General features: G+C 47.7%; 1 protein-coding gene across 3 annotated transcripts in view; it reads left to right on the top strand.

Annotated features, from left to right (window-relative positions):
* LOC119188023 (putative exonuclease GOR) overlaps positions 1-21,940 on the top strand; it is a 91,221-nt gene extending 69,281 nt beyond the window's left edge. For 2 of the 3 annotated variants that reach the window (XM_075886629.1, XM_075886628.1), the window contains 3 exons: positions 7,431-7,546; positions 10,284-10,543; positions 21,419-21,929. In XM_075886629.1, the coding sequence (XP_075742744.1) occupies positions 7,431-7,546; positions 10,284-10,543; positions 21,419-21,507 (465 nt within the window). In that variant the 3' untranslated portion in view covers positions 21,508-21,929. Of the gene's footprint in view, positions 1-7,430; positions 7,547-10,283; positions 10,544-21,418 lie in introns of all 3 variants that reach the window. The other variant, XM_075886630.1, reaches the window with a different exon arrangement.
* Positions 21,941-23,140: the final 1,200 nt, after the last annotated feature.

The following is a 23,140-nucleotide window of genomic DNA, read 5'->3' as shown; positions in this document are numbered from 1 at the left end:
CCGGCTGTAGGTACGTCATGTAGTTGTTCGAGAACGCTGGTACGCAGGTGATGGGGAAGCACGAGTAGTAATTCCGGGCAATCAGCGTTGAAGCTGCGACGGTACAGAATGTTGTCGTGCAGTTCGAACAGGCGAACGGAAGGGTCTGTTGGAGCAGAGGTCAGACGCTCGATGATGGATAGTAACGACGGGTCACGTCGTTGTTCGGTGGAGATATCAGCCAAAGCGTGGATGGAGAGAACGCAGGGGTCTGAATCAAGGTCTGTCAAGTCGGGCGTTTCAACCGGATAACGTGACAAACAGTCTGCGTCTGTGTGCAGGCGTCCCGGCTTGTAGTGGACCACGAATGAGTATTCTTGCAGACGGAGCGCCCAGCGACCGAGACATCTAGATGGGTCTTTTAGTGATGACAGCCAGCAAAGAGCGTGATGATCTGTAACAAGGGAAAAAGTTCGGCCATACAGGTAAGGCCTAAATTTCGCCACGGCCCACACTAAAGCTAGGCATTCACGCTCAGTGATGGAGAACTTCCGTTCGGCAGGTGAAAGAAGACGACTCGCGTAAGCAATCACGCGGTCCTTCCCGTGCTGTCGTTGGCCAAGGACCACTCCAATTCCATGGCCACTGGCATCGGTTCGAATCTCTGTAGGTGATGCAGGGTCGAAATGGGCCAGTATTGGTGGCGTAGTCAGCAGATGGATAAGGGCCGAAAAGGCGTCCGCTTGCTCGATGCCCCATGCGAAGGGAACGTCCTTCTTTAAGAGATCAGTAAGCGGTCGAGCGATGTCGGCGAAGTTGCGGACAAATCGACGAAAATAGGAACATAGCCCTACAAAACTTCGGACGTCCTTGGTTGAGCGTGGTTCAGTGAATTGTTGTACTGCTCGCACCTTTTGGGATCTGGTTGAACACCATCGGCACTGACAAGGTGACGGAGTATGGTGATTTGGCGACGTTCGAAATGGCATTTTGCAGAATTGAACTGGAGAGCAGCTCTTCGAAAAACATCCAGAACGGCTGACAGACATGTTATATGACTGTCAAAGGTAGGTGAAAAGACGATGACATCGTCCAAGCAACATAAGCAGATGGTCCACTTATATCCTCGGAGAAGGGAGTCCATCATGCGCTCGAAAGTTGCCGGCGCGTTACACAGTCCAAACGGCATGACTTTGAACTGGTAGAGGCCGTCGGGCGTAACGAAAGCGGTTTTTTCACGATCCATGGGGTCGACGGAAATTTGCCAATAGCCGGACCAAAAGTCGATGGACGAAAAGTATTGGGCACCATGGAGGCAATAGAGGGCGTCATCAATCCGGGGCAAAGGGTAGACATCTTTGTGGGTCACTTTGTTTAAATGGCAATAGTCCACGCAAAAGCGCCAGCTGCCATCCTTCTTCTCAACGAGCACGACTGGAGAGGCGCAGGGGCTGGATGATGGTTCTATTACGTCTTTAGTAATAATTTTGTCCACTTCATTCTGAATTACTTGGCGTTCCTTATGAGATACGCGATATGGACGCCGCTGTATAGGACTGGCATCACCAGTGTTGATCCGGTGAGTCACTGCAGTTGTTTGGCTGAGAGGGCAGTGGTCAAAGTCGAAAACGTCTCTGTATGATGTTAGCAGACAACGGAGGCTGGCAGCTTGCGCTGCAGTGAGGTCGGGAGCAATCATCTTGTTAATGTCATCTGCAGGCAGAGCGTAATTGCGGCCAAGACAGGGGGATGTAGTATCGGTGTCCAAACCAGTAACGTTGCAGCTGTCAAGTGGAGATAGGGTGGCCAAAGACATGTTTTGCGGAATAACTTGAGTCAAGAGACTCACGTTGAGTAGTGGTATAATTACTGTATTATTAGCAACGACGACAACAGTGTGAGCAAGGGCGACGTCTCGGGCCATCAGTACGTCGACTATAGGAGTGACGAGGTAGTCACCATCGGGCACGTGACGTGAGCATGACAAAGTGACATATGTAGCAGCTTTCGGAGGCAAACGAACGTGGTGACGAGAGCATAAACGGGGAGAATAGTGGGCTGAAAAATCGGCAAACTGCGGCAGTTCAAGCTGAAGAGCTCCAGTGGCACAATCAATGAGCGCAGAATGACGTGACAGGAAGTCCAAACCAAGTATTAGGTCATGAGGACACATTTCAATGACGGCAAACTGAACTAATGTAGGATGACCGGCAATGGACACACGGGCCGTGCACATCCCTTGAACGTCAGGGGTCCTCCCATCAGCGGCTCGAAATGTGCGGGAAGCGGCAGGCGTGAGCACTTTATGTAGGCGTCGGCGAAGGTTCGCGCTCATTACAGAAATGTGCGCTCCAGTATCTATAAGGGCAGAAATAGGCACACCGTCAACGTCAACGTCGAACAAATTTTGTCTCGTCGGAAGTGTCGAGAGAGGATTTGTGGAGGAAGTCGAAAATGCAGCGTGACCTCCGGGCGCTGCACCGTTCAGTTTTCCGGGTAGGCAGGAGCGGGATTGAATTGGGACGACGGCCTGCGAGTCTGCGGTGAGCGAGATGAATGGCGACGTCCTGAAGGCGAACGCGACTGACGACCATGCGGTGACGGAAATCGGCTGTTGAACCTTCTGTAGTTGTTTGGCGGAGAAGGCTGCGCGGCAGATGCTAAGCGGGTGCTGTCCTGTCGGTAGTGAGGTTGAGATGAAGTCCGAGGTGGCGAGGACCAGCGCTAATTGCAGTAACGGACGACATGACCGATACGGTGGCAATGAAAACAAATTGGTCGATTGTCGACGGTTCTCCACGCAGCAGGGTCGCGAGATCTGGTCATAAACTGCTGCTCGTGATGGGACGAGGGTGGACGCCATGAAGCTAGCTGCGGGCTGGGCAAAGCGCACACCGAGGGAATACCTATGCTGGCGAGTTCTTGGCGGACGATGGCTTGAACCTTGTTAGCAGTGAGTGGGGTCGTGTCACTTGCAGCGGTGTGAGCCGGAGCAGAGGCAATGGCTTCAAGTTCGCGCCGTGCGATTCGGGTCACCTGATCAGATGAATCTAGAGGTGGCGGCTGTGTTCTTGCACGGTCTTCGCAAGACGACGTTGCAGCCGTATTCGGAAGGCGGGTAAACACGCTGTTAATCCACCGGCTCTTCGCTTGCTCAAAGCACCGACATTTTTTTATAATGGCGTCCACTGTAGAAAACTTTTTGCAGATGAGGAGGTTGAATGCGTCATCCGCAATCCCCTTAAGAATATGTCCAACCTTGTCAGCCTCCGGCATCTCGGCATTGGCTTTGCGACACAACGATAACACATCTTCTATATAGGAGACGTAAGACTCGGTCGAGGTCTGTGCCCGAGACGCGAGCATTTTGTTCGTGGCCATTTTCCTTCCAATCGGCTTTCCGAACAGGTCCAACATTTTCTCCCTACACACTGCCCAACTCCCAAGTTCTGTTTCATGGTTCTCATACCACGATTTGGTTGTTCCCCTAAGATAGAATAACAGGTTTGCCAGCATAAGAGTCGGGCCCCATAGGTATCGAGTACTCACACGTTCGTACTCTGCCAGCCAATCTTCAACGTCAACTTCATCTGGATCGCAGGAACCGGTGAACGTGCCAGAATCTCGCGGGGGTTCAAGCAGGAAGGTTGTGGTCACAGAAGGAGATGTAGTTGCCGCATCATCTCCGGCCGCAGGAACACCAGGAGCAGATGCAGACGCCGTACTTTTCGTCATCGTTGTGGAATGACCCTTCAAACGACGGCCGCTGCGAAGTTCCGTTGCGAGGCGGTTACTCAGCACGTCCACCAGTGTGACGGGGCAATGTCTAGGCTTATGGATAGCGTCCACCGAGAATCGGCAGCCGAACAAGATGTCTGAGTTGCCTCTCGTCTTGTGTTGTCTCCTAGGAGATCTTGGCTCATACCCACATGGGGGATTGGCCACACTGTACCACATAATAGATCATTTTTTACAACGCTTGCTAAAAAATAAAGAGAAATTAGATCTCGCGCAAGCGCCTAACACATAGGCGTCTTCTTCATCTTCGCAAAGTGCCACGCTTGCTCCTGTCGATGATGCACCGTAACAATATATTATTGTTGCTCATAAAATTATCAGCTTCATTTTCTATATCCGTGATTTCTCCTTGTCAGTTTTACAAATTATTTTTCCCTTAATTCTTCTTTATAGTTTAAAAGACGTAAGCCAATAAAGTAGAAGTATTTGATTAGAACTGCCCGGTTACTTGCCAATCCACCAGCGTGGTGTGTACCAGATTTTACTCTTCTTTTTTTTGTAATAGGGTTAGAGAATTCGCCGACCCAGTCGTTACACGATGCGCATTGTGTGACGACTTTGATGTTCTAATACGCCCCCGCCGCGGTAGTCTAGCGGTTAAGGTATACTCAGCTGCTGACCCGCAAGTAGCGGGATCGAATCCCGGCTGCGGCGGCGGCACTTTCGATGGAGGCGAGAATACTGTAGGCCCGTGTACTCAAATTTGGGTGCACGTTTAAGAGCCCCAGGTGGTCGAAATTTCCGGAGTCCTCCACTACGGCGTCTCTCATAATCATATGGTGCTTTTGGGACGTTAAACCCCACAAATCAATCAATTAACACACTTCGTCTTACACACTTGGCACTCCCCTCGACACTTACTCTCATACTTACGCAACGACCTACATGTATGGCATGTCCACAAGCGCTGCTGCGGAATGATATAGATTATGCGGGCTTCCTTTGCCGGGCTCTTCAATCTGCTAGAACACGCAGCGTCGAAGCGTAATGACGGCCTGCCTTCCTACCACCCTTTTTTGTTTTGTTTCATGAATAAGGGCATAGCCAGGACAATGTGGTGGCACACATGATCCGTGCCCCCCTCCACTATTCCAAAAATTTTTTCGCCATAGCACAGAAAGCAAAAAAAAAAGAGATCATTTCAAAGTATTGCCCCTTCCCAACCCCTTCCCCTCACAAAAAAAAGATACAAAATCTGGCTACTCCCCTGCTTAAAGCCCCTTGACAACTCGTAGCCAGTTGAAGGCAAGCGCTTTACCAATGACGTCATATGTGACGCTGTAATTTGGGGTCACGTGACACCGAGCTGTTGCGGTGAAAATAGTCTCCCGAAACTCTTTGGGGCTTGGCAGTGTGCGTGGACAGATGGCTCACAGTGGTGCACGATTCTGTGGGGCCTCTTGGTGAGGCGGTGACGCTGAATTCGCAGTACATTGTAAGTCTTCCGCTGTTCTCTACGTGTTGTATGTGCATTGCGTTTGGGACATTCGTCTTATTACCAGCTGACTAATTCGATTCGGACGCCGAGCTCGCCATACGTTGAAAAGCAGTTAGTACATGTCCACGTGTTAGCGTTGGTTGCCCGACGGCGTGACTGTGTTGTTTGCCCTGTGAGCGGAGCTCACTATTTAAACCCCACAATTTCCTTCGCTTCAGGTAATTGTTTCTTTTTTCGGCGTATTGTGTGTTTTGCAACGCAGTGAGGCGGCAGAATGTATTTGCTGTAATTATGTAATTGTTTGTAAGTGTAAAAGTAAATACTGATTGGTGTGGGAAGATGGGCCCCAATGACCTGAAAGACGAGGTAACACTGATGACTGTTGACTGTCTTCAGGAGGGCCAAACCTGTTTTATTGTCGTGGAACAAACAAGCACGTAACCAGCATTTTTTTTGGGGGGGGGGAGCACTTGCAGAAAATCTTGATTATGTACGAAAAACATCTATTTTCATTATTCATTTTCGGTGAAACGCCCCTTCATCATAGTTTTTTTTAGGGGGGAGGGCGTGGTGACCTCTACTGTACTTGTACCACGATGGCACTCCCTTCATCCCCTGGCTACTATAGCCTGAAAAGAATAGTAGTCAGCCACGGTGCTGTTCCTCGGCGCCACGCTGCCATTCCAGCCAGAAATTGGGTGGAACGTCTTCAATGATAGCTTTCAAGTGTAGACTTTCACAAGAACTGTTGTAGTTTTCCAAGGGAAGTTAGAAGGGTTCGGGATCAATCTTCCCGCAACCATCGCGATTGATTTATGTAAGGAGGATAGATGCTGTTTTCATGCTATTGTTATTAGACACAGGGGTTTGCCCTACTTTTGTTGGCGAGTGTGTGTGTGTGTGTGTGTGTGTGTGTGTGTGTGTGTGTGTTTTGTATGCTGCTCTGCTCGTAAGCAGGCACTCGTATTGACATGGGCAACCTTCAGACTTGCCTCCCGCATACAATTACATATAGTCTGCTTTGGAAAAGAAGCAAGTAGGGCTTCAACAAAACTAAACTGTTAATGAGGAGGTACTTGAAATATTTAATGAAGAATTCAATGTCATCTTACGTGATTCAGGAGTTCTCGCTTCGAATGGTCGGTATTCGCACCTACAGTGGTTGTCCTAATAATTTTTGAATAGTTTGAGTCCAGAAGCATGCGCACTGAATATATAGTGCATGATGCTACCAAAGATTCAGTAACCGTTACTGACTTGTTCCTGACGGCAACGCACTACGGAAGGGAGGCTACAGGCGAAACAGTGTTTTGTGCGTACCCTCCTTCCTCCAGTGCATCGCGCTGTTGCTCGTCTTTTAAAAGCACGCATGTACATAAAGCTGATGTAAGTACGGTGCCATATGCCATACCAGTTCTGGCCACATAGCATGTAAATTGCTATAATTTTGCATGTAAACTTCGAAAACCAGCTGTTAGCACTCTGGAAAGAGTCATACGCATGGGAAAATGATTAAATTGTGTGTTCAAATACTTCACTCAGTTTTGCATAGAGTGCACGTGATTTTAAGTTGGCTAACGCGTTGAATACTGTAGGGCATCAACATGGATTTCTAATATGACTTATTCTTGTTCGATGTGATGGAAAACAGTATCACATGAATTTAAGCGATCATTCTTGTCCCTGGTTGATGCCGGAGCTTGCACACGCCTATATATATTCGCGGTTACTTCAAAACTACGTGAATAGTCGCGTTCGTGTGGTATGGAAACTGTGCCGTGATGACAGGCTTCACGGCAGGACGCTCCCAAGTACGGCGAAACAGATATCCAGGCGGATTATTGTCAAAACAATCTGCGCATTCATGCCTTTTCCCAGTGGCCAGTCTTTATTTACACTTGTTTATTTTCTACGCACAGGAAGCATCTAATACTGGAATTTGAGCTCAAGCGAGGGATGAATGATTGAAGTGTAGGAATATTCAAAAAAGCTTCGTGAAAACAGCCATTATTATTCGTAATGTTTTGAATTGATTGGTGTACAACTTTCCATGAAATTCCTATTTGCTTACCCATAGTAAGTGTTAACGTGTGCTTGCTTCTTTATGAATTGCATTCACCTGTGGGTCGATCCGGGAAGCTTCAACTCTCACAAATTTCACAGCACACACTGTTCATACCCAAGGGCTCGAGTGTGAAAGCGTTTCTTTGTGCAGTGCTGTACGGCGAAGGGCTTCGAGGTGATCAGAGTGTCGGTACTCGGCTGGGACTTCGTGCCCGTGTATGACACGCTTGTGAAGCCGCAGGGGAAGATCCTGGACTACAAAACAGAGTGAGTGCGTGCGTTAGAAAGAAAGTAGATGTGAATGCTGATGACATGCGGGGTTCGACGTCCCGAAACCATCATATCATCGTGAGAGATGCCGCAGTTGAGGGCTCCGGAAATTTCGACCACCTGGGGTTCTTTAACGTGCACCCAAATCTGAGCACACGGGTTTACAGCATTTTCGCCTCCATCGAAAATGCAGCCGCTGCAACCGGGATTCGATCTCGCGACCTGCTGGTCAGCAGTCGAGTACCTTAGTCAAGAGACAACCACGGCGGGGCAGTAGATGTTAATGCTATGCAACGTGGGCTTACATAGCCTAGAGACGAGGAACTCACCTACACTCACTCGTGAATTATATTTTCTCTTATGGATCACTTGGGCTCAGGCTCACTAAAATTTGTATAAACCGGACCTACTGTCCGACTCACTGGCTAGATGTTTTTCTACTGAGCCTACTCTGACTTAAAGTAAATAAAGTATTACTTGGACTCATGGCTCCATCTGAGTAAGGAAATCGACTCACGAGTTCGTTAGCACCAAATCGGCTTCTAAGACCATAGTGTCAATAATGATTATAACACCACTATCTTATATAATCGGGGAAATAACTGGCGCCTTTTGATGTCGCACTTTCAAGCACAAGATATCGGGGAGTTGTAATCCAGTAAGAACTTTTTTTTTGAAAAAAAGAAATTACTTACCCCTCTCTCTACGATCAGTAATGGGCTGGTGTATAGCAGCTAATATTGCGTTGGAGTGAGTAGATGTGAGCAGAAACGTGAGCCGACATATAAGGCTGGTAGTACAGGTGAAGTTGCGTAGATGCGACCATAGATCGACAAAAGGCGGGTAGCTCACTTATTCGGGGAATATGTTTTGCCACAAGGGCTCACTCAGACTTACCTACATCCTCATCATCACTCACTGAAATTTTCCTCTACCACATTCACTCGGATTCACACTTACTCATATTTCTCTCAACTGGGGTTCCTTGGACTCAAACTCACCAAGGTATTACTCAATCGGACTCACTTAGCCTCAGATAGAACCTTTAGTCTGTGTCTGAATGAGTTTGCTGATGCATCACTGTAGGTATTCCTCCATGGCACCACGAAAAATAATTTATTAGGCACGAAATGAGTAGTAACTGCAAGAGGCAGATAGCGCTGACACGCTTTCTATTATTAACGTGATAGCGATACAGAGCTGATTTCGCCGAGATCCAGACGTTGGTGTCGGCATCAGCGTCGCTGATTGTGAGCAAAAAGTCATCTTTGCATGACCGAAATATCGATAAAGATGCAAATAAGATAGATAATAAAAAATTCTGGGTCTCAGTGGGGAATGAACCTGAGTCGTTCGGGCGCAAGTGGGTTCTGCACCACAAAACCGCGCCTATTTTTTTCCCTCTGTGTTTATTCAACTTAAACATGGCTGTAAAACAAATACACAGAAGTACGTAATATGCTCATTCTTATGTTATTGCGACACAATGGTTAACACACGACACCCAAGAGTTCACCATGTCTAGAACAAATACATCTAGCAATCAACTTTTCCCCACATACCCCAGAATGGGTAAGGGTAAACGCTTCACCAACGTAACATACCATTCTGGCTGAAAGTACATTTTCTCGTGAACATCGCATATTTGAATTATCATTTGAATAAAGTAGGTTGCTGAGGAATCATTGGCTCGGCACTTCTCTGGAATATGCTCGTCTTCCACGGGCAATGCGTTTTAACAAGTAGAAACATGTAGAATGATACGTCATTGTAACTCGCTGGCCGTAGATATCGCATAGAATTTTTAAAGAGTTCGCTGTAGCACCTCCCAAAACAAGATTGCATCTTTGCGGCTTACAAAACAATGTTCAGTTGTTTCAGGCACGTCACAGAGCGGACAATTAACAGACGACACGAAAATGTCTCTTGGATGAAGTCTAGTCTGCTTGCGAATACAGTGAAAATAGCTCCCTCTGCTTGAAAATGCAGGGAAAGTAACTATCATGCTTTAGAAACGCACGCGTCCGTCGTACATGCTTCACAATACAACATAAATATTGTAACATAAAATATTGCGATGTGTGATACAAGCGTACATTGCCATGGGTGTCAGAGCATGGAATTATCATAATGACTTTGTAGTTTAAAGCCAGTAACCCACTATAAAAGGCAAACACTCTATATATACGACACCGTTCAGTTCACGTAGTGGGTGAATAGCAAGCTCAAAAATATTTGACACACTGAATGCTTGAAGTTAGCACTAGGAACAAAATATCATTATCGCGTTCAACATTTAAAAGCGAAGCTCAAGGACCCCGGTGTTTTATAATTTATTATTTACTAATACTGCCGGCCAATACTCTGGCCCATGAAGGAGGGACAATACCATATACAAGTGATCACAAGAAATACAATACAAGAAAAAGAAAAGAAAGTAGTCACGACATAGAAATGATGCAACTTATAGCCATATTGCGTAAGATGAATTCAATTATTTGTCTCAGAAACGCAGGACCATTTTTCGTCGTGGTTGTAAACAAATAAAATATATCATTTTCTTAGTTCACAATATCATTTCTGTTTATCATCGAAATAAAGATAACGGCTTTACCACAGTACAAAGAAATTTCATTACCGATACCCGTGTCTAAGTACAACGAGTGTACTTTAATTCTCCGTGTAAATGTGTGACACCCCGTTACTTTCCTATGCACCCATCCTTGCCTCACAGGTTCAACGGCCTGACGGAGGAGCACATGGTCGGTGTGAATACGACACTGAGGGACGTGCAGGTAGCCCTGCTCGAACGCTTCTCGGCCGAAACCTTGCTCCTTGGTCACAGCCTCGACTCGGACTTTCGAGCACTGCGGCTAATTCACACAAATGTCGTCGACACGTGCATCGTGTTTCCGCACTACAAGGGCTTCCCTTTCAAGCGAGCGTTGCGCCGCATTGTCAAGCAATACTTGGACAAGTCCATTCAGGATGGAGGTGATTTGGTTAAGAATTTTTGGCGCACTTAGTTGTAGGTGGTTCGAAATAATTCACGTTTACCATGTCAGGAAAGGTTGGACAAGTTAGAGCGCTAACCTGACACACTCTAAGGCTTGATAGCTAATCTCGGCTGGTTATATAAGTAAGTCATTGTGAGGGGAGCTGGATTAGTTTCGACCAACAGGGGTTCTTTAGCGAGCACTTAAATGTAGGCACACGGGTGGACTTTGCATTTTGGCTGCATAGAAATATAGCTGTCGTAGGCGGGAATTGCATCGACGCCCTCGAACTTAAGAACGCGACACCGTAAGATAGCGTGGTGGATCACTTGCGGGCTTGACTTCTTTGTAGGATGCCAGTTTTAGGTGCTGGTTTAGGATTTTCGCCTTAGAGGTAGCATTTAACAAGTTTTTTTATTGGTTCCTCGCTCAGTCTAGAACCTAGTGCGATAAATACCGAAAAAGCCTAAGTTTATTTAACTTTGTTCTTTTATTCGTCAGTGTTTATAAACTGAGCTGTTGGTGCATTTACACGAAATGTAAATCAAATATAAGAAAACTGTTTAAATTTTGGCTACACTGTACACAATATTTCAGACAAGCTTCTCGCGCAGCCGTTGTGAACACAGATTCATAGCTTTTACATCATCGTGGTATTTAACTGATGAAAAAAAAATAGTTCGCCAGCTTCTGGCGCCTAATTTACGATGTGATTATGGCAAGTCGTAATGAGAGAGCCGGATTTATTTCTACAACGTTCTTTATTGCTGACCTAAGTACGCATACGAGTGTCTTGGTGTTTTGCCTCCATCTAAATGAAGCCACCTTGACGAAAAGTAATCGAGCCTACGACCATGAGCTTAGTAGTGCAGCATTTTGACCGTTGAACTACCGCGGTGGTGTCTGCTCGGTGGATGACAGCTATTAGTAGCACGAGCATAGCGACTCTTGTTTTGATTCCAAGTATACGCGGTCGAGCATACATATCCGCTTTTCTGAATAATCATAGAGGCTTGTCGATAAAATTAGGCGATTCTAGTTCGCGAATATTCTAAAATTTTGATGAACGAGCAGAATAGAGTCGTATTAGATCCGGCGCATGAATCCATGATATGTGGAGTTCAACGTTCCAAAATCACCATATGATTATGAGAGATGTGGTAGTGGAGGGCTCTGGAAATTTCGACCACTTGGGGTTCTTTAACGTGCACCGAAATCTGAGCACACGGGCCTACAACATTTCCGTCTCCATTGGAAATGGAGCTGCCGCAGCCCGGATTCGATCCCGTGACCTGTGGGTCAGCAGCCGAGTATGGAGCATGACTAAAGTAGACCATATTCAAATGAATGCTTATTTTTTGAATAATTTCAAAATAAGCAGCACCGGCGGGAAAACATACAAATAACAACATATCAGAGGAGCGAATGATCAATTATTTTTTTTTGTATATGAATTGGCAAGGTACATGTATAGTACAAGCTTTTGCGGTACTATCTAATATTAACTGACCACCGGAAATGTATTCTTTGCGGTGAACGCGTGGCCCAAGCGAATGCGTCCTCAGTCATCTATAACTATCATGTGATTCATCGCGTACGCTCATTCATGAAACGTTTAACGAAAGTTTGTATCGTGGAAAAGCTGCTGGCTGAGTACCACCCCAAATGCCGAAATAGCCGTCTTATTCATCCTGTACATTATAATACCTCGGATTCTCTCGTCGCTACTACACACAAGGTTCTCTTGCTTTCAACAGTTGTGGTATTTTTCTGGTTAAATGATGTTACTCATCACTGGATTGTTACTCCGTTAAAGTATGTGAGTAATCGTTGAAAGAAGAACGTCGAACTCTAGGTTTGTCTTAAATGGGCCCTGCAAGACTTTTTGGGCATGGTCAGAAAACGCTGCTGATAGGTTGTAGAGGCTCCTGAGAAAACGCTAGCGAAATATTATGGCGCCGCACGTGGCCTGAAATTACAATAAATTGTCAAAGTAAGCTAAAAATTGGTTTTGATTCTCTCTACAAATGACGGAGTAAGCTGAAAAAATCACTCGTACAAGGCCATCTATCAGCCATTGGCTGAGTGGAACATGGCCCGCTTTGTTGTTACAAGGATCACCGCGAGAGGCCGTGATTTGTCTACGCGTGTACGCATGATCATACTAAAAACGCCACGTATTCGAACAAACAAACAAACAAGCAAACAGACAGACAGACAGAGAGACAGACAGACACAGACAGACAGACACAGACAGACAGACAGACACAGACAGACAGACACAGACAGACAGACAGACACAGACAGACAGACAGACAGACAGACAGACACAGACAGACAGACACAGACAGACAGACACAGACAGACAGACAGACAGACAGACAGACAGACAGACAGACAGACAGACAGACAGACAGACAGACAGACACAGACACACAGACAGACACAGACAGACACAGACAGAGACAGACAGACAGAGACAGACAGACAGACACAGACAGACACAGACAGACACAGACGGAGACAGACAGAGACAGACAGACAGAGACAGACAGACAGACACAGACAGACACAGACAGACAGACAGACAGACAAAACTGTGAAGAAGAAAACGCATCGTTGGCAAGCAACATCGCCTTCGCTTGGGTACTGGGTCCTGGGCTTCGCTCGCTCGGCTCGTGCTGATCATCGCTGGCATCTGCTTGACCGTTGCTCTTTCCCGATCGTGTTTCATCGTAGGACCAGCGTCGCAACAGTCGCCAATAAACCCTTTTTCAATTGGTGGAGGGTGCTGACATTCCCCGTCGCCTTAACCTGGGTGCTGCCATTCGCCGTCGCCTAAACCTGGAGCTGCGCAACCGAACGCTACCTCCCATCATGGCTACCAACAACACGCAACCTGGATCTTCCACTCCATCCCCCAGCAATCCCGGCGTTCTTCGTTTGCGAGAGCCCAAGGCCTTTGGCGGAGCTGATGAGACTGACGTGGAAGACTGGTTCGCTAACTACGAACTGGTGAGCGCAAACAACAAGTGGGATGACGCGGACAAATTGACTAACGTCATCTTTTACCTCACTGACGTGGCCGAAATGTGGTATAACAACCACAAAACCGACATTACGACGTGGTCCATCTTTAAAACGTTGTTTGCTGACGTTTTTGGCCGACCCGCTGTCCGCAAGTCCAGAGCCGAACAACGCTTGCGGACTCGCGCACAAAAGCCAACGGAATTTTTCACCAGCTGCATCGAAGACATTATTGGTCTTTGCAACCGTGTGAACATCACCATGCCCGAGTCGGAGAAGATTCAAAACATCCTCAAAGGAATAAATGACGGTGCATATCAGCTGCTCCTGGCCCGTAATCCTGCCACCGTTGCGGAACTTGTCGCTTTGTGTCAAAGTTTTGACGAGTTGAGCAAGCAGCGCGCCCTGACTCGGCCATTTTCCTCACACGCCGACTCGCTCTCCAGTCTCACTTCCGTTCCCGATCACTCACCAACCCTGCAAGAGGTTAAAGACTTCGTGCGTGAAGAAGTAGATCGGCAACTGTCGTTGATTCCCTTCACGCAGCAGCCGCCGTCCTCTCGTCTGCCCTCACCACTCCACGACGTTATTGCCGAAGAGGTAGCTCAGGCTGTTCCCGCCGCTGCCCACCAGCAGCCTGTAGCCACGCCTGCTGCCCATGCGCCGGCTATGCAGCCCGTGGCCGCGCCTCTTACGTATGCCCAGGTGGTACGCAGCAGACCCCGCCAGCAGCATTTGCCACCCATGTCTTCACTTGCTCCCCACTCCGCTCCTTTTTCGACACCTTGGGCCGCACCACGAGTCAGCAATTCTTGGCGCACTTCTGACAATCGACCGATCTGCTACGCCTGCGGTACTCCAGGACACGTGGCACGATATTGTCGCCGTCGCTTCCACCCACTCCACGACGCTACTCGGCCGTTACCGTATGACCCACAGCCCAAGCACATACCTGCTCTCTATCCCTCACCGCAGTATGGATACACTAACCTTCCTGAGTCTCGGTCACCCCAGCCCTCACCTCAGACTCACTCTCCCCGCTCCCCATCTCCTCGCAGGCGATCACTGTCCCCAATGCGTCCTAGACCCGCTTCCTCCAACCGGGAAAACTGAACGCCGCAGTTCCAGAGGCAAGAACTGCGCCGTCGTCGAAATGCTCAAGTCCTCGCACTTCACCAGCTAACGTCGTCGCCATATCTCTCGATGGTGTTTCTACCTTTGCCCTCGTCGACACAGGTGCTGCCGTTTCTGTTATAGCCGCCCAGCTCTGCCGCTCCCTACGCAAAGTGACCACGCCGCTCTCTGAACTATCGCTTCGTACAGCTAGCGCACAACCAGTTCGGCCTCTCGGCACCTGTACGGCCCGCATATTCATCCAAGGCTCTATGTACGTTGTCGAGTTCATCGTCCTTTCGGTGTGCTCGCATGACGTTATCCTCGGGTGGGACTTTCTGTCAAATCATCATGCCATCATCGACTGCGCACTCGCTGAAGTTCAATTTTCGCACCTGTGTGACGAACCTTTGCACGAAACCCTTGAGCGGTCGCCAAAAGTTGTCGTGCGTGAGGACACTGAAATTCCGCCAGCCTCTCTTGCCGTTGTCTCGGTTTGCTGCGATGACTATAACGATGCTACGGTATTGTTTACACCTTCCGACATTTTCATGAGCCGCAGAGCCGTTTTTTTGCCTTTCGCTACACTTGACGTCACTGCTGGCCGAAGCAATATTTTCGTCCACAACCCCCTTTCTGCACCGCTTACGCTACTTGCCGGCGAATGTCTCGGTCGAGTGGATTACCTTGATTCTTCTTTATTCCTTAACATGCCAGACGAATAGTGCAGTAGCGCCTCTACCGAACTCCATGCCCTTTCCCCACTGGAATGCTCGTCGAGTGACACCTTCTCGAGTTCCATCGCCGACACCTTAACTGCTCAAGAATGCGCCGAGCTTCTTAATCTCCTCCAGCACTTCGCGAATTCATTCAACGTTTCTCAGCCGCAGTTGGGTCGTACTTCGGCAGTGCACCACTACATTGACACTGGTTCGCACCAGCCATTGCGTCAAAGGCCGTACCGTGTCTCTGCTGCAGAACGTCACGTCATCAACGACCAGGTCGAAGAGATGCTACGTCGTCGCGTTATTCAACCATCGCACAGTCCATGGGCAGCTGCTGTCGTTCTAGTTCGAAAGAAGGATGGATCAATTCGATTTTGCGTCGACTACCGGCGATTAAACAAGGTGACGCGAAAAGACGTCTATCCATTACCGCGCTTTGACGACGCCCTTGACAGCCTCCAAGGAGCTGAATTCTTCTCCTCCTTAGACTTACAATCTGGATACTGGCAGGTCCCTATGGCAGAAGCTGATCGCAAGAAAACTGCGTTCATTACACCAGATGGCCTGTATGAATTTAACGTAATGCCTTTTGGGCTTTGTAATGCCCCTGCCACGTTTGAACGACTCATGGACAACACACTGCGTGGACTGAAGTGGTCTGTGTGTCTATGCTACCTCGACGACATTTTCGTTTTCTCTCCCGATTTTCCTACACATCTGTTTCGGCTCCAATAGGTTCTGACGTGTTTAACCAACGCTGGGCTCCAACTGAACCTCAAAAAGTGCCGCTTCGCTGCGCGAGCGCTGTCCATCTTAGGGCACATCGTGTCCAAGCATGGTGTTCGACCCGACCCTGCAAAATTGCGAGCAGTCGCTGAGTTCCCGAAACCTACTACACTGAAAGAATTACGCAGTTTCATCGGACTATGCTCGTACTTCCGGCGCTTCGTTCAAAATTTTGCGTCGATCTCACCATGGTCACCATGGTCTCCTGACTGCGACGTCGCGTTCGCGACGCTCCGTAGTCTGCTAACATATCCTCCCATTCTACGGCATTTTGACCCAACAGCTGCAACGGAAGTTCACACAGACGCTAGCGGGATTGGTCTTGGTGCTGTCCTCACCCAGCGCAAGCCAGGCTACTCCGAATACGTCGTCACTTATGCGAGTCGCACGCTCACCAAAGCGGAGGCCAATTACAGCGTCACTGGAAAAGAGTGCTTAGCGCTATAGTGTGGGCGCTTCGCAAGTTGCCCTTATTTGTACGGTCGCCCATTCGACCTGGTAACGGACCACCATGCACTTTGTTGGCTCGCCACATTGAAAGATCCTTCTGGCCGCTTAGCTCGGTGGGCACTGAAAATCCAGGAGTACGACATTCGCGTGATCTATCGCAGCGGACGCAAGCATTCTGACGCCGACGCCCTGTCCCGTTCGCCTTTGTCTCCCGAGTCAGCCTGCGGAACCACTGGTACCAACTCCGTCGCATCTCTCGACCTCGACTCGTTTGCCAGTGAACAACACAAGGACCCATGGATCGCTTCCCTTTTTGACTGTCTCTCTGGATCGTCAACCACTGCGCTATCACGATCTCTCCGACGTCAAGCTGCTCATTTCGCCATTCGTGATCGGCTGATACACCGACGCAACTACGCCCCTGAAGGTCGTAAGCGGCTCTTGGTTGTCCCCCGCAGCTTGCGATCACAGATATGCACCATCTTTCACGACGATCCCCAATGTGACCATGCTGGAGTTTTCAAAACTTACGAACGCATTCGCCGTCGCTTCTACTGGCGCGGAATGTATAATTTTGTTCGAAAATTCATTATGGGCTGCCCTGACTGTCAACGCCGCAAATCACCGCCTTTTCATTCGTCCGGTGCACTTCGACCGCTTCCGTGCCCTGCCAAACCTTTCGATCGAATCGGAATTGATCTGTATGGCCCTCTACCGACCACATCAGATGAAAATCGGTGGATCATAGTCGCTGTGGATTATTTAACACGCTACTCTGAGACTGCCACCCTTCCAAGTGCCACTGCGCGGGACGTAGCGTCCTTCGTCCTCCATCGATTCATCCTACGACATGGTGCTCCTCGAGAACTACTAAGTGACCGAGGACAAGCCTTCCTATCAGAAGTCGTCACGGCTCTGCTTTCTGAATGCCATGTTGTTCATCGCAAGACCACGGCATACCATCCGCAGACTAGCGAGCTCACAGAGAGATTTAACCGCACACTCGGCGATATGCTCGCGATGTATGTGACATCTGATCATACTAACTGGGATCGCATTCTTCCATTCATCACGTTCGCATACAACAACGCGGCACAGTGCACCACTGGATTTTCACCTTTCTTTCTCCTTCACGGACGCGAACCATCCCACACCATCGACACTCTCCTTCGATACCGTCCTGACGCATCCGAATGCCCCTCTGTGTCCGAAGCTGCCCGAAAAGCAGAAGAGTGCCGTGAACTCGCACGCACCTTTACGTCACAAGAACAACAGCGCCAGAAAGAAAACAACGCCGACTCTTCACAAAGCCCCAGCTATTCCTCGGGATCACTTGTATGGCTGGCTGTTCCTTACCAAACCCCCTGCCTTTCCTCAAAACAAGTCCCGAAGTACGAGGGTCGTTACCGCGTTTAGGAGCAAACCTCACCGGTGAATTTTCTCATTGAGCCACTTTCCTCATCGGACGACATGCGCCGGCGTGGACGTGACATCGTCCACGTCGCCCACCTTAAGCCATATTATAGCCCTCTGCCTCCAGACTCTTAGGTCGCCAGGATGGCTCTTTTTCGGCGGGGGAAAATTGTGAAGAAGAAAACGCATCGTTGGCAAGCAACATCGCCTCCTCTTGGGTACTGGGTCCTGGGCTTCGCTCGCTCGGCTCGTGCTGATCATCGCCGGCATCTGCTTGACCGTTGCTCTTTCTCGATCGTGTTTCATCGTAGGACCACCGTCGCAACAGTCGCCAATAAACCCGTTTTCAAAACAAACAAACAAACAAACAAACAAACAAACAAACAAACAAACAAACAAACAAACACAAGCAAACAAACAAAAACAGAAGCTCGAGGCGTACATGACATATCTTCTTGCCAATGACATCCCTCCGTGCGTAGCATACAGCGCTTTCGTCGGGAAGAAAGAAGAATGCTATTGCAGCATGCGACAAACTATTGTACCTCCGCTCGTACTGGATGGATTCTTAAAGCTTTTGCGGCGTTTTAATCTTGAGGCAATAAGCTGTTTTACTAAATGCACTCTATGGTTACTTGAAAAAGTCTTTCAGGGCCTATTTGAAAATTGTTTCCTTCTTCACCCCATCTCACCAGGAGGAAGGTGCTGGACTCGCTTTAATTAAAGTTTATTGCTATTCGAACTGTTCGAACAGCATTAGATGCGTTTTTGATTGTACATAACTATTCAATTCGCTTATAACTCATTTATTCACACACCTATAGTTCACAGTTGCATAGGATATATAGGACGTCTAACCACAACACTCCCGCACGCACGCCCGCACACACACACAGGGAGAGAGAGATCTATACAAATTATTATCACATGATGCAACATATGCGTATCGAGAGAAACTAGGGAGAGCATGCGCCTGTTCAGCGAGCCATCGTATTAAAAATCCTAATGTGCCACCTATGAAGCTAATCACATCTTCCAGGGGATTATGTGACACCTGTCTGGTACAACTCATTTCCGCCTTTTTCACATCAAATGCTCGGATGTTTTCTGACGATGTGATTTTGATGTCCGCATGGAAACTCGATCATTTTCTAAACATCAGAAACGAATCAAGAGCTCGTTTCCTTTTGTTAGACGCAACCATGGATACGAAGCCGAAAGGTACGGGTTACTCAAAACTTTCCAGGTTTAATGCAAGTGCAGCATGATCAAGAAATTATTTGATCTCCACCCATCCCAAGCGAATATTCTGTATCCACAGCTCAGGCAAGTACGGGTTGCGTGAATGAAAACCAGTCATGAGGAGCAGAATCCTGTGTATTGCAGGATAACCTAGCCCTGCAAAATTTGAAGGCAATAACCTCACCAAGGAACCGGTTGTCAGAAACAAGTAGCTTGCCAAGTGCCAGCTGTATTAACAGCCTCAGCATCAGCAGACTCGAACACTCGGTTAGTGCTCATCGGAAAAATAGGTTACTTTTGTTTTCAGTTGCCTTTATGTTGTTGAAGTAGCTAATTACTTCTAGAGTTTGTCGCGACACTAAAGGAAGGAAGGAAGGAAGGAAGGAACGAAGGGAGCAAGCAAGGAAGAAAAATAACTTTATTTTGGTCCTGCGGAACGCGAATATGGTCACGCACCCGGCTCAGTCCTATGTAGAGACCCGAAAGCCGAGCATGGCGGCAGACAAATATTAAGTCGATGCTGATTGTTGAATTAGCATTTCAAAAACCTGGTAGTGCTCGTTTTTTTCGCCAAGGAGTGCTTATTTTGAAATAAAATCTCGCTTTAATGCTACGCATTGTGTTAGAGCATTTCGAATCACCCGCGTGTTAAAGCGAACTCTTAGACGTCATTGTTCACGTGCCCAACGTTACCCGCCGGCAGTACGCGGCCGCCGACATCAGTAGCAACAGAGCGAAGGTAGGAGGAGCCACAATAGCAACAACGGCTATCAAACATTTTTCTGCGATCTCGGAGGTAACTGCAGGCGCCACTAGATGATATTGCCACGTTCCATTTCACAAGTTTTTGTTATCGTTCCGAAACACCACACGATTCTCGGCGCAAACCGCGCCTGCAGGTTTCGAGAAGGTTCCGGACTGTAGTAGATCATTTCGATAAGATCACGCCCACTGTGCGAACGGTACAGATTGTTCTGGAACCTACGCCACCGCCAGCGATAACGCTAGAACATTCGATGGCAAGGGTATAAATGCCGACGCGCTTCGCCTCTTGTCAGTTGTTGATCGAAGGCCGACGCTCCGTTCGCCGCTATCAGTCCGAGACTGCTATCTGTGCGAGACTGCTGCTGTAATTGGACTTTCAGTTTACCGGGCACAGGTTCGCCCAAATAAACAGTTAAATCCTAACACGAAGTCTCCTGTCTTCGGCCACGTCACGACCCCGTGACATCTGGTGGAGGTGCTATCCAGCTGAACAAGCCAAAAACTAGAGTTTTCACCTATTCGTGCCATTCCCCGTAGTAACGCCAGATGCTTTTTTTATTTTTATAAATCAAACAGAAACGGACAAAGCTCTTTCCTATTGCAGCTAGTTTGATTACTTGTGACTAATTGGGGGCGGACGCATTCAAGCGATCTGGATTGTTGCGCAAATGTACCACTCGTGGTGCACGTCATCTGATATTTAGGTTAATTTTTTGACAAGTAAGGCACTGCTGTTTTAATATTGCCATTTTATACGTTGTCATAACTTGAGCTTTCACTGTGATATACATTTTCCTTTACACTTAGTGTCCCTTTAAGCCTTATTTTGACAAGTTCCTTGTAGAGTAGCTTAAAAAGTCAGAATAGCGGAACTTCCACTCAATACCCAGCCACGCAACATCTACGCGATACCCCTATATCACTCTGCGACGCATTTACTCGAGCTCCCCCGTGGGAAGATGCGGGCGGCTTTCTTTTTTTGCATAACTATCGGTTACTTATAATGTATTGGGTTAAATAAACAGAATGAGCGCTTAAATTTACAAGACGGCAGTAGGGTCTCGATAATAATGATGATAGCCTGGAAAGCTTGATACTGCTTCTCTACCAAGTGCAAGCACTACCGCGAAGTTTTAAGCTGAGCATGAATGTATCAAGCCTCGACGCCCGTTCCTCTTGCTTCAGTTTCTCGAACAGATACAGATTTAATGTATTTCTGCCCTCAATATGTGTATATATTATCCAGTAAGTTATTTCTCTTAACTTAGTTATTGGATGCTTTGCTCTAGTTCAAAGTGTGAACGTCCACAGCTGTGCCTAAGTGATAGCATTACTTTTTGAAATGTGTGCAGGCGGCGGTCATAACAGCCAGGAAGATGCAGCTGCCTGTATAGAACTCATGCTCTGGAAAGTGGGCGAAGGCCTGAATGTTGAAGTTTAAGATGGCGCTGATGTCAACTGTTGTCGCTTCCGCCACCAGAAAGAAGAAATCGCATTATTCTACTTAGCAGCGAAAGAAGTGTACCATCTCCTTGGAAAGCCTGCATATTCGACAGGGATTACTTTTGACAAGTCGCTTCAATTGCGACGTAGAAATAAATGAGAGAGAGAGAGAGAAAACATTTATTGAAATAAGCTTGTGAGTGAAGGTGGGAGGGTCCCTTATTCCAGGAACCCTCTGGCTTGGACAGCCCGCCGAGCTCGAGCGATGAGTTGACGCTGCTCGACCAGGTCCGGCTGGGAGATCGCAGCCTCCCACGAAAGCACCAAAAAAATGCCAGCAGAGACTTTTCATTTCTTTAGACTAAATGCGTTCTAAGAATCTGCTTTTAGGTACAGTTGCCAATTCCTTTCGCATTTCATCAGGCTCAAGGCTGGTCCTTAGATCAGCTAGGTAATTCGACCCTTCTATTCATGTAAAATACAGGCCGGATATATAGCAGATTCCTATACTAAAAAAGCTTACGGTGTACCACATTTCAAACTTCAGATTCTGAATGACAAAGTGAGGTACAAAACTCCTCAAACTGATTTGGAAATGAGGAAATGAGCTCGGGCAGGCAGCAAGTGAAGCAAGGCTCAAGAAATGAAAAAAAAAGCATGGTTGCTTCCTCTGTCATAAGAACCCCATTAACACCTTGACTTCAGAGTCATCATCATAATCATCATCAGCCTGACTACGTCCACTGCAGGACAAAGGCCTCTCCCATGATCCGCCAGTCAACTCTGTCCTGTCCTTGCTGCTGCCAATTTGTACCCGTAAACTTCCTAATCTCCTCTGCCCTCCTAATTTTCTGTCTCCCACCAACCCGCTTGCCTTCTATGGGAATCTAGTCAGTTAGATTTAATGACCAGTAGTTATCACGCCTACGCGCTGCATGCTCAGCCCATGCACCTTTCTTATTCTTGAGTTAAATTATGATATCCTTAAGCACGGTTTGTTCCATGATCCACTCTGATCCCTCCTCTTCTCTTAAGGTTACACCTACCATTTTTCTTTCCATCGCTCGCTGCGTCGTCCCCAAATTAAGCTGAACCCTCTTTGTAAGCCTCCAGGTTTCTGCGTCGCAGCTAAGTAACGGCGAAATGCAGCTGTTATATACATTCCTCTTGAGGGATAGTGGCAATCTACCAGTTATGATTCGAGAATGCTTTCCGAATGTGGTTCAGCCCATCCTTATTCTTCCAGTTATTTCAATCTCATGGTTCGGCTCCGTGGTTACTATCTGTCCTAAGTAGACGCTGTATTTTACAACTTCAAGTGCACTGTTACCTATCTCGAAGCGCTGTGCTTTTCCGAGGTTGTTGTACATTACTTTCGTTTTCTGTAGATTAATTTTAAGGCCTACCTTTCTGCTTGCCTTGTCTAACTCCGCAATCATGAGTTGCGATTCGTCCCCTGAGTTACTTGGCAATGCAATCTCCTTGGCAAAGCGCAGGTTACTAAGGTACTCTCCATTAACTCCGATTCCTAACTCTTCCCACTCTAGGCCTCTGAAAACCTCTAAGCATGCGGTAAATACTATTGGGGACATTGTATCTCATTGTATTGCACCCTTCTTGATTGGTATACT

This window comes from Rhipicephalus microplus, chromosome 2 (genome assembly GCF_043290135.1).
Source record: "Rhipicephalus microplus isolate Deutch F79 chromosome 2, USDA_Rmic, whole genome shotgun sequence".
NCBI classification, from domain to species: Eukaryota; Metazoa; Arthropoda; class Arachnida; order Ixodida; family Ixodidae; genus Rhipicephalus; species Rhipicephalus microplus.
Note: the sequence above shows the minus strand (reverse complement) of the source record. Positions and strands in the feature narration are given on the sequence as shown.